Consider the following 12,044-nt stretch of genomic DNA (forward strand, 5'->3'; position numbering starts at 1 on the left):
CAAAAAAAACAAAAAAAAAAACAAAGCCCAGGGGCGCCTGGGTGGCTCTAACGGTGGGGCACCTGACTTAGGCTCAGGTCATGATCTCGCAGTTCATGGGTTCGAGCCCAGTGTCGGGCTGTGTGCTGACAGCTTGGGGTCTGGAGCTTCTGGTTCTAAGTCTCCCTCTCTCTCTGCCCCTCACCCGCTCACACTCTGTCTGTCTCTCTCTCTCTCTCAAAAATAAATAATTTTTTTTAATTAAAAAAAATAATAAACAAACAAACAAACAAAAACCAAAGCCCAGAAAACGGAACCCTGCAGCATCTCTACCTACAGCAGCCCTGGGTGGACAGAAGGGCACTGGGATACACCCGTGGCATCTTCTCAGACACTTTTACATCTGCACCCTTGGGCCAGGCCTCACCTCCAGCACTCAAAGGAGACAGTTGTGATAACGCCCCCTTTCTGCACAGGGCTCACCTGCACTCAGTCTCATCAGGAGAGTCCGCCAGGGCTAGCTGAGGAGGCCAAGCCCAGGGCACCAGCAGGGTGCTCGTGAATACTGACATTTTGGGAGGAAGTGACACGTGCATCCATGGAGAGGAGTACCCCGACACCCTATTTACTGGTGCGCAACCTGGCGCCCAATCTGGGCCATACCGCCAGTTTCCAGAAGCTGAAGCAAAACTATGTTCGTCAACCCCTCCCTAAAGGCTGGTCTTCCAGGTGGGTGTGGGCCACCTCTAGGCAAATATTTTAGGAATGCAAGAGAGGATCCTCTGCCTGCCCCCCAAAGCTGCCTCCAACCGGTTCCCAGCCTTCCATCCTACAATCAGAGCTCAAGATTAAAACCCAAACACACTCAGGGAGGATAGGACCCAACACTGAATTCTAAGATACAAAAGGCTGAGTCCTTTCAAAAGGGGGCTTTTCTGGGGGCAAGGAGTTAGGGTCTAGGAAGGACTAGGAGAAGAGACAGAGAGAAAGGGCTGCTTGGGAACCTTTCTGAACACTTGTCAGCATTTAGTCACAGGGGTCTACAGGAGCTTCCGCTAAGGCATCCTGCCACCGACTGGACTCAATATAATGTTTATTTATTTTTGAGAGAGAGAGGGAGAGACAGAATATGAGTGGGGGAGAGAGAGAGGGAGACAGAATTCAGGCTCCAGGCTCCGAGCTGTCAGCACAGAGCCCGACATGGGGCACGAACTCACAGACCGTGAGATCATGACCTGAGCTGAAGTCGGACACTTAACTGACTGAGCCACCCAGGCGTCCCTTGACTGGGCTCAATATAAAAAGACCTCTGCAAAGGCTAGCACCCCTCACTCTCTGATTTGGCCTCTTAGCATACCATTGTCTTTGCCTGCCTCAGGAGGGCACCAAATCCCCCCCCCCCTCAGCCAGGACCTCCCCCATCAGTCCTTCCCCCCTGAGCGGTGAGCTTTTACGAGCCAGCAAAGTGGTAAGAGGGGAAAACCGGGCCAGGCAGCCAGGCCACTTTTACCTGAAGCCACATGACCAGAGGGAGTTCTGAGAAGTTCTTGCAGGGGTTAGTTGCGTAATAGAGCCACCAGAACATGTGGGCATCCTTGCGGACAGTCACATAATCCCACACTTCCTTTCCTTCCTCTGCGGGCCAGTCAATGACTGCTCCTGAAACAGAAGCACAATGTGATTTTCCTGAAGGTCAACCATCCAGGTAAATTCCAAGGCTGTAGAGATGGCCATGCTAAGCTAGAGATGACGTGGTTTATATTTTTGGCAAGGTACTCACTCTAATATAGTGGGGAGATAAGGAAAAGACACTTCAGTTGTGAAAAAACAAACCAAACTTAATAGTGGCAGAGGAGATTGGGGGCTTTCACTTTTTCCTCTGCACCGTCTGTAATATTTGAATTTTTAACAGTAGGCATGAACACTTTTACAATTCTGTTTTTTTCTTATTTTTTTTAACTTTATTTTATTTATTTTAAGATAGAGAGAGAGAGAACACAAGTGGGGTAGGGGAAGAGAGAGAGAAAATCCCAAGCAGGCTCTGCACTGATAGCGAAGAGCCCGATGCGGGGCTTGAACTCATGAACATCGAGATCATGACCTGAGCCGAAGTTACTTAACCAACTGAGCCACCCAGGCACCCCCACAATTCTGTTTTAAAAAGAGAGAGAGATTTACATTTTGGGGAAAAAAGGAAAAAATCTCAAAATGCAAGATGCTAGCTTTTGTATCTCATTTAATGTATTATTAAAGAGGTATCCCAAATTAGAGAGACCAAGAGTCACTATATTATATTGGGAAAACTGTTAGCTTTTGTGAAGGAAAAAAAAAAATCTAAGTCCTTTTTAAAAAAAAATTTTATGTTTATTTACTTTTTGAGAGAGAGAGACAGAGAGAGCAAGCTGGGGAGGGGCAGAGAAAGAGAGAGGGAGAGAGAAAATCCCAAGCAGGCCCAGTGCTGTCCATGACAACCAGTCAAGGCACTGGAATTCAAGAACTGTGAGATCATGACCCGAAGTGAAACCAAGAGTCAGACGTTTAACTGAATGAGCCACCCAGGTGCCCCCACAAATGTAGGTCCTTACTTAACACTCTAAACCAAAATAAATTTCAAGTGGATAAAGTATTTCAATTCTAAAATTTCGATATTAAAAATAATATGAAAATATAATTGAATGTTTTTCTGATCTCTGGATGGGGAAATGATGTAGGCATACCCCACAGATATAAAGAAAACTATCAACAGAGTTGAGGACAGAAACTTGTTACATTTTCTGTACAATAAAATTTATGTACATCAAAAATAAAATCGGGGCGCCTGGGTGGCTCAGTCGGTTGGGTGTCCGACTTTGGCCCAGGTCACGATCCCGTGTTTGGTGGGTTCGAGCCCCATGTGGGGCTGTGTGCTGACAGCTCAGAGCCTGGAGCCTGCTTCAGATTCTGTATCTGTCTCTCTCTCTACCCCTCCCTTGCTTGCACTCTGTCTCCCAAAAAGAAAATAAATATTAAAAATAATAATAAAATTAAATTAAAAGGCAAACAAAGAAAGATCTGTGACAAATATGCACAACAGCAATTTTCTTTACTTGTATAGATCAATTTTTTTTTTTACTTTTTTTAACGTTTTTATTTTATTTTTTGAGAAGCAGAGACAGACAAACGCTTAACTGACTGAGCCACCTAGGCGCCCCATTGCGTAGATAAATTGAAAACAGGAAGACCCTGGGGCGCCTGGGTAATTCAGCTGGTTAAGCCTCTGACTCTTGATTTCAGCTCCACCTCATGGTTAGCGGGTTTGGGCCCGGAGTCAGGCTCTACACTGACAGCTTACAGCTTGCCTGGGATCCTCTCTCTCTCCCTCTCTCTCTACCCTACCCCTTCCCTGCACCCACCCACCTCTCTCTCAAAATAAATAAACTTAAAAAGGGTTAACATCACTAATATTCATATATGAAAAGTAAAGCAATATGAGGTCACTAAAAAAATCTTTGCTTATTTGATAGACAACAAAATAATGGCGGGAGCTCAATGTCCACAAGGAGGCTGGAGACCGGCCCTCGGCACTGTTGGCCAGAGTGCATACAGCATCACTTTTCGGGAAGGCAGTCTGGCTTTCCAAATAGCAAAAGAAAGATATTCCATAGATTAAAAGCCATATATATACATGTACATCCTTCAATCCCGCAGCTCCAATTTTCCTTAGTTATCTTTGTAGCATCTGCAAAATAGGTATCAGAAAAGAGTAAGTTATGCACATTTTCTATGTCACCTTTGCTAAAGTAACAACTCTCAAGTTACAGTTGTTTTTCTCAAATACCCTCTGAGGGTGAAAAAAAAAAAAGGCCAATAATGTGCAAAGATGATGAGAGGCGACCCTCGATGATGGGCGTTTCCTGCCTTCCACTTCCTCTTTTCTTAAATTCCAAGCCCCCGTGACAAGGAAAACAACAAAAACTGGTCTCAAAAAGAAAAGAAGGGAGTAGATGAGGAGACAAAGGGGTTTTGTAACTGATTAAGAAAACCAGAAAGTGGCTTGAGGGGCAGAACAGAATGGCTAGATCATAGATGTGGCTGTAAGATTTGAGGTACGGGTGACAGAAGATCACACTACCTCCTGGAAAGTAACAGATACAGCCTGGGTCCCTTTTGACTTAATGGCTGGCACTCCTCCCTTCCTTGGCAGTGAGCACTGTTAAAATTTGGTGGGGGGGGAGGGAATGGACAACCTATTTGACAACATTTTCCAGACCCAAGCTGAAGGGCCAGAGTATCCCCAGTTACACAAGGGAAGAGGAGGAATGTGGAGCAACCCGCCTCAAGTCACAAGGCAAGTTTGCGGCCAGTTCCAGTTCCCAGATCTGGATTCAGACCACAAGACATTTTGCTGAAAGACTGAAAATCAATTTCCAAGTCATCCTGTTAAACACGAATTTGTTCTTGTCAAAAAGAATCGCAGTGAAGGGAGATGTTATCCTGTCTGTACGGATCAAGTAGAGAGAAAAAGCCTTTATCTCAATGAAACGTCCCATTCGAGGTAGGACTTTTCAGGGTCCTTTGGACCGCATGTTTCAGCTCAAAAGAAAAAGTCCCCATAATCCCACTTAGCAGCCAATCACGGCAGGAAAAGGGAGGTGGATTTAGGATCGTGGTAACCTCACCCACCAGCAGTTTCCCTAACTCAAGTAATTTGCACAGTTGCTCCTACCTAGGCGTAGGGAAGAGAGGAGCACCAGACTATTCAGCGCCAGAAAGGGGTATTAAAAGCACTTAGTATTTTATCTTAAAAAAGAAAAAAAAAGAAAAAAGAGCTAGGTCCTAAAGCAGTTTGATCACGGAAGGCAGAAACGGGGAAAGGCATTTGCTCTAAAAAGCACAAACCCACTAACAGACTCTCATCCCTGGAGAAGGATGCACCGGCCTCTGGTGCACTTTCTTCCCGAACCTACCGGTACTCAGGCCCAGCAGCAAGAGCAGCAGCAGCACCACGGGAGAGGTCCTCGGCACCAGCTCCATGGCGAACACGGCGCGGCGACACCAGCCCGAAGCTGAACCCTGCGCCCCACCACGTGACGGCAGTGGGTGGGACCTGGCTCAAACCGGGGCCTGGGCGGGCCCTGAGGCGTGGGCGGGGCCTGAGGCGTGGGCGGAGCATGGGCGGGGCCTGAGCGGCTCGCCGCTGCTAGTGTCCCGCGGGCACTCCGCTGGGCCTCCCGACCGCGAGCCAGGCAGCGGCGGTCTAGGTGCTCTGTCTGCCCCACCGCTACCTCCTTTGCCGTTTTGGGGACGGATCAGAGAGGTTGAGGCGTTTAATACATTTGTTTGACTTGGGTCGTGGGACAGGACTGAGACGCTGCGAAGAAATGGCGAGAACCGTCCTTCCTGCCCCGCTCATCTCTTCCCTCCCCAGCAACAGGGCTGACATTTCAAAAGCTAGTGCATCTACCTCCGAACACATGACGCTTGAACCCGCTGGTCGTTGAAAACTGCGATTCCATTTTCATAGACTTATCTTTAAAGTTATTTTGACTATAAAATTACATATATTATGAACGTTTTGGAAATTAAAAAAAATTTATATCCTACGAAACAAACCATTGTTGGCATTGGGATATATTTTTCTCTAGTCTTCATCGTTTTAAGTACAATAATAAAAAAAATTATTGTTTTTTTCTGTGTTGCTAATTTGTCAATAGTATCATTCTGTGTTAACATTGTCTTTACAAGTCATTTTATTTTTCTAATTTTTAAGCCAACTTTTTTAAAGTTTATTTATTTATAATGTTTATTTATTTTTGAGAGAGAGAGTGTGAGAGTGGAGGAGGGGCAGAGAGAGGGATAATCTCAAGCAGGCTCCCTGCGGTCAGTGCAGGGCCAGATGTGGGGCTCCAACTCACAAACTGTGACATCATGACCTGAGTGGAAATCAAAAGTTGGTTGCTTCGTGGACTGAAACCCTGGGCACCCCACAACAGTCATTTAAGAGAGGGGATTACAGGTTTGGGAATGGGAAAGGAGGAAAAGAATGGTAGGATTGTTTCGTGTGTGTGTGTGTGTGTGTGTGTGTGTGTGTGTAAAGGTTTTTTTGTTTGTTTTTTTTTTTTTTCTGAGTATACTGAATAACTCACCTCGTAGAGCTAGGAAACAGGGTAATACAAGGACAGTATGAGAGTAAGGCTGCTGCCATATATTCTATTTCAAACGTTCACTTAACAGAAAACAAAACAAAAACAAAGTCCAGGTGACAACTCCTTTTCCTGCTCCCCTCTGCATCCCTCTCCCCCTGCCTGTCGTAAGTGGACAGATGTTTTTATCTGCAGCGTTGTGGAATGACAGTCCTGCCAGTGAAGGGCAAGCCCACTGAGATTTGGGCCAGAGAAAAGAATTAGGCAACTGGGTTCTCCGGGGTGCTCCAGGAATGTGTAAAGTGCCATTACGAGAGTATTGGGGATAAGCCCATAGAGGAACGTTAGAAAGATACACATCCAAGTTACACCCTTAGTCAAACAGAAATAACTGTGTTACAAACATTATTTTAAGCTTTTCCTTATCTAAAGCTTCCAAATTGGGGACGCTTGGGTGGCTCAGTCAGTTGAGCATCCAACTCTTGATTTTGGCTCAGGTCATGATCTCAAGGTTTATGAGACTGAACCCCATGTCAGGCTCCTCACTGAGCATGGGGTCTGCTTAAGGTTCTCTCTCTCTCTCTCTCTCTCTGCCCCTCTCCCCTGCTCATGGGTGCTTTCTCTCTCTCTAAAGAAAAAAAAATTTTTAAAGCATTAAAAAAAATAATAAAGCTTCCAAGTTGGTCTCTGTCACCAGAGTTTTAAATACTCTTAACCATTACAGGGTTTCATGTTTTCATCGTAAAAATAAAGCTATAGTAAATATATTTTTCCATATGGTATTTTTCATATTTGGGATTATTTCTCTAAAATAAAATAGAAGTGATAACTATTGCATAAAAGTCGACAAACATTATTATATAACTTTTAAGCATGGGATGGGCTTATATGGCATGGAGATACAGGTAAGGGCCAGGCAACTGCCTGATAAAACAATGGTGTAAAATCAACTAGAAACTATGGTTGCCCCCGGGGGATAAAACCTCAGACATTGACAGGGAAGGAACACAAGGTAATTTCCTGAAGTAATGGTAATGTATATAGGTGTGTTGAACCAGTAAGATTCAACTGAATAAGTTTTATTTTTTTTTAAGTTTTATTTATTTAAGTAATCTCTACACCCCACACGGAACTCAAACTCACGACCCCAAGTTCAAGGGTCCCACACTCCTCCAACTGAGCCATCCAGGCATCCCTCAACTGAAAGAAATTTTAAAGATCTTGTTGGCTGTATTCAATGATACATGAATCTCGTAGCATACCGTCTAGCAGATAGAAAGAAAGGGGATCCAAGGAGCTATACAAAATGGAAGGCTTTTGTAGGCAGAAACCTCTGGACACGGAAGTTATGAACAAAAGAAAAGAAAGGATTGTTTCAGGCAAGGCTTTTCTTGGGGTGGGGGAAGCGAGTTATCACATAGATTACTTAACTAGAGCTTACCAGGAAATTCTAATTTAGCTATTAAAGATCACATTCCTGGGGTACCTAGCTGGCTGTCAGTAGAGTTTGTGACCCTCCATCTCAGGGTTGTGGGTTTGAGTCCCACCTAGGGTGTAGAGAATACTTAAAAATAAAACCTTAGGGGGCACCTGGGTGGTTCAGTTGGTTAAAGGTCCAACTTTTGATTTTGGCTTAGGTCACAGTCTCATGGGTTTGTGGGTTTAAGCCCCACATCAGGCTCTGCGCTGCCCCCCAGCTGATTTTTGACAAAGGTTTTTTGGAGGAGTGAGAATTCTTGCCCCTTCAAAGGTCCTTTGAGCTGATATACAGCTAGATATATATACAGATTAACAGGAGAAAATCAAATGTAACAGCACACATACAGGGAATCCACACAGACATGGAAATTCCAGAGACAAGCAAAATGAGGTACATATGTCATACTGAACCGAGGAGAAAGGGGTAAGGGTCTGGCTCTTCAGAGGAAAGGATAAGAGCCATAAGAAGAAGAGCAGATAGAAGGTAATTAGGTGGGGCAACGCCCCACCATACAGATGGGTCCCTCAGATAAAGTTGGTCCCTGCTAATAACCCTTATTCTGGGAAAGACCCCCAAGTTAGATTCTTCTATGTAGTTAAGGGAGGGGCAAATTTTCTCTTGAGCCCATAGGGTCTCAATTGCCTTCAACTCAAAATAATCTTCATGTCAAAGTGGCCCATCTTGGGGTGACCTGTGGACACCCCATACATGGGGACAACCATACATGTCCACACCTGTGGCATGTAGTACATGCCATGTGCTACTGTGGGAAGGGCAGAGAGAGAGGGAGACTCAGGAGCCAAGCCCTGAGATGGTGACCTGAGCCAAAGTCAGACACTTAACCTACTGAGCCACCCAGGAGCCCCTCTCCTATAACATTCTTTAATTTCTTTTTCAATGTTTATTTATTTTTGAGAGAGAGAGACAGAATGTGAGCAGGGGAGGTGCAGAGAGAGGGAGACACAGAATCTGAAGCAGGCTCCAGGCTCCAAGGTGTCAGCACAGAGCCTGACTCAGGGCTGGAACTCACAAACCATGAGATCTGAAGTCAGATGCTTAACCGACTGAGCCACCCAGGCGCCCCTAGCATTCTTGAAATGACAAAATCATAGAAACGGAAAGCCTTGCAGTGGCTGTAACAGAGCAACAGGAAAGATCATTGTGATGATGGAATTGCTCTGTATTTTGATTATATCAATGTCAATGTCCTGGTTATCACTGGGGCAAAGGTCACATGGATCTCCCTGTACTATTTTCTACAACAGCATGTGCCTCTATAATTATCTCATACTAAAAAAACGTAATTTGAAAAAGGAAAGCAAATAGAAACATAAAATATATACTTCTCTGCTCCTTGCCCTTTCATTATATCCTAGGCACATTTCCATGGCAATGTATTTGGAACTACCTCAATAGGGGTTTAACTGAATACATTTTGATACAGCGGAATTCTATACAACCATTGGACGTACACTAATTTTATTCAATTAAATCCCCGTCGATGACTATTTGTTTCTCGTTGTTTGTTTTTACAACGTTTCAGAAAACATGATGCAGGAGGCTTTGCACATAGTATTAGTCTATCTGTAGGATAAATGCCTAGATGTAGAATTGCCAGGTCAAAGGGTATCTGAATTTATAATTTAGACAAGTGTTTAGAAACTTCTAAAGGGTAATTTGAAAAAGAATAGGTCCTTTCTATAAATTTTTGTAGTCACGAACATGGCAAAATACAGATAAGCACACAGAATTGGGTACCTACCACCCAGCCTTATTAAAATAATTTAATACTTTGTTTCAGACTCTTAGATTACATTAGATTCAATTGGATTATAGCTAAGGTTAGATCTGACTCTTAGAATTACAGTGTAGTGTCAACCCTTTGTCATCACGCCTGGTTCCCATAGTAGAGGGAATGGTGACATTTGACTATCTCCAGGAAGGAAATGAATAGTCATGCAAGGACTTAAAAGCCACCTGCTGCTTAAGTACCTTTTCACTTTTGGAGCAGCAGTCTTCAGACTGGGGGCAAGTAAGTGCTGAAGAGTACCCAAACACTTTCTTTTCTTTTTTTAAACTGGCTTCTGGATTTATATCTGATTTTTTTTCTTTTTTCTTTTTTTTTTACCCACTTTCTTTTTTTTTTTAAATTTTTTTTTCAATGTTTTTATTTATTTTTGGGACAGAGAGAGACAAAGCATGAACGGGGGAGGTGCAGAGAGAGAGGGAGACACAGAATCGGAAACAGGCTCCAGGCTCCGAGCCATCAGTCCCGAGCCTGACGCGGGGCTCGAACTCCCGGACCGCGAGATCGTGACCTGGCTGAAGTCGGACGCTTAACCGACTGCGCCACCCAGGCGCCCCTACCCAAACACTTTCTAAGGTGAAACAGGACTGCGTGGTTTTAAGAGAATCAGATTATACATCTCTTTTTTTTCACTTGAACTTCTTCCTTTTTTTTTCTTTTTAAGTTTATTTCTTTTGAGAGAGAGAGAGAGAGAGAGAGAGTGAGACAGGGGGAGGGGCAGAGAGAAAGGGAAAGAGAGAATCCCAAGCAGGCTCTGGGCTGTCAGTGCAGAGCCTAATGCAGGGCTAGATTCCAGTAACCTGTGAGATCATGACCTGAGCCAAAATCAAGAGTCAGACGATTAACCAACTGAGCCACCCAGGCACCCCGAGATTCTGCATTTTTTAAAATATTTATTTATTTATTTATTTATTTATTTATTTATTTATGAGAGAGAAAGAGGGAGCACAAGCCAGAGAGGGGCAGAGAAAGAGGGAGCCAGAGGATCCCAAGTGGGCTCTGTGCTGGGGTACCTGAGTGGCTCAGTTGGTTAAGTGTCCGACTTTGGCTCAGGTCATGATCTCACGGTTTGTGAGTTTGAGCCCCATGTCGGGCTCTGTGCTGACAGCTCAGAGCCTGGAGCTTACTTTGGATTCTGTATCTCCCTCTCTCTCTGTCCCACCACCTCTTGCACTTTCTCTCTCTCTGTCTCTCTCAAAAATAAATAAACATTAAAAAAGAAAAAAAAAAGCAACCAAAGTGGGCTCTGTGGTGCTTAGCAGACAGCTTGATGTGGGGCTCAAACTCCTGAACCATGAGATCCTGACCTGAGCTGAAGTCAGACACTTAACTCACTGAACCACCCAGACACCACTCACTTTCATTTTTTAAAGACAATTTCACGGGGTAAAGAGTTTCAAGGTCACAGTATTTTTCTTTCAGCATTAAAAAAAAGGTTTTTGATACTTATTTATTTTTGAGAGAGAGACAGAGTGAAAGCGGGGGAGAGGCAAAGCAGGCTCCAGGTTACAAGCTCTGAACTTGGGGCTGTCAGCACAGAGCCTGACAAGGGGATGGAACCCACAAGCTGTGAGATCATGACCTGATGCTTAACCGACTGAGTCACAAGTGCCCCTCTGTGTCTCATTTAAGATAGCTCCTATTACTGTGTCTTCAAGTTCACTAATCTTTTATTTTTCATCTGTGAATCTTTTTTTTTTAATGTTTACTTATTTATTTATTTTGTAGGAGACAGAGAGAGGGAGGGACAGAGAGAGAGGATCCCAAGTTGGCTCTGCACTGTCACCACAGAGCCTGACACAGGGCTCAAACCCAAGAACTGTGAGGTCATGACCCGAGCTGAAATCAAGAGTTGGACACTCAACAGACTGAGCCACCCAGGCGCCCCCACTTGAACTTCTTCCTAAAGCTGATTGCCTGAGAATGTGATGACACTATTTCTGTTCTCCAAAGTAAAAGTATCTTTTTCTCTCTCCTGCCTCCATTTATGTAGCCTTACTGGCACCTACTATACTTGGTTATTTGTTTGTACCAGCTTTATTAAATTTAGATTAACTTTAGGGAAAACTGTAGTGCATTCTATAGTAAATAATGGACGTGGCAGCAATCATTGATACATAAAATCTAGTAATGCCCTGACCTTGAGAAAACGGCTTCTTTCTATTGGGATCAACTCCTTTCTCTTAGATATTGATACTCTCTTTCAAGCAGTCAAGTGAGTGCTTATAAACATAATTGATTTCGACTATCAAATTAAATTGCTAGTAAATCTGTAACAGTTCAAACGTCCACCATCTCTCTACCCGTGAATATTCAAGTCTTTGATTACAATTCTCGTTTTTTACCCATTTCATCTCATTTAGCTCCATAAACCAGGCACCTTTAAATGTAAGATTAAGTGGTGTAGTCATCCCTTAAGTCTCAATGGAGCTGTCCCAAATATTGAGAAAGTGAATGACTCTAGTGACTGGGCAAATGCTCCTTTTGGATGTCAGGTGATTCCCAATTCTTTGTTTTTAACATTATGCAACATAATTGAATTGCTGGCTGATGGAGTACTGAAAATAAATTTTTTAAGTGTTTTTCTTTATTTTTGAGAAAGAGGGAGAGAGAGAGAGAGAGAGAAATTTTGAGTGGGGGAAGGGCAAAGAGAGAG

The 12,044-nt window shown here is 43.8% G+C and overlaps 1 protein-coding gene across 1 annotated transcript in view; it reads right to left on the bottom strand.

Moving 5' to 3' along the window:
- SCPEP1 (serine carboxypeptidase 1) overlaps positions 1-5,028 on the bottom strand; it is a 32,857-nt gene extending 27,829 nt beyond the window's left edge. The window contains exons 1-2 of the mRNA XM_047080989.1: positions 4,926-5,028; positions 1,490-1,638 (exon numbers count right to left, since the gene is read on the bottom strand). Of these exons, the coding sequence (XP_046936945.1) occupies positions 1,490-1,638; positions 4,926-4,992 (216 nt within the window). The 5' untranslated portion in view covers positions 4,993-5,028. The remainder of the gene's footprint in view (positions 1-1,489; positions 1,639-4,925) is intronic.
- Between the last annotated feature and the right edge of the window lie 7,016 nt (positions 5,029-12,044).

Source organism: Lynx rufus, unplaced genomic scaffold (genome assembly GCF_022079265.1).
Source record: "Lynx rufus isolate CCGP_SWC_20201006 ecotype Redwood Valley unplaced genomic scaffold, mLynRuf1.p SCAF_18, whole genome shotgun sequence".
In the NCBI taxonomy this organism is placed as follows: Eukaryota; Metazoa; Chordata; class Mammalia; order Carnivora; family Felidae; genus Lynx; species Lynx rufus.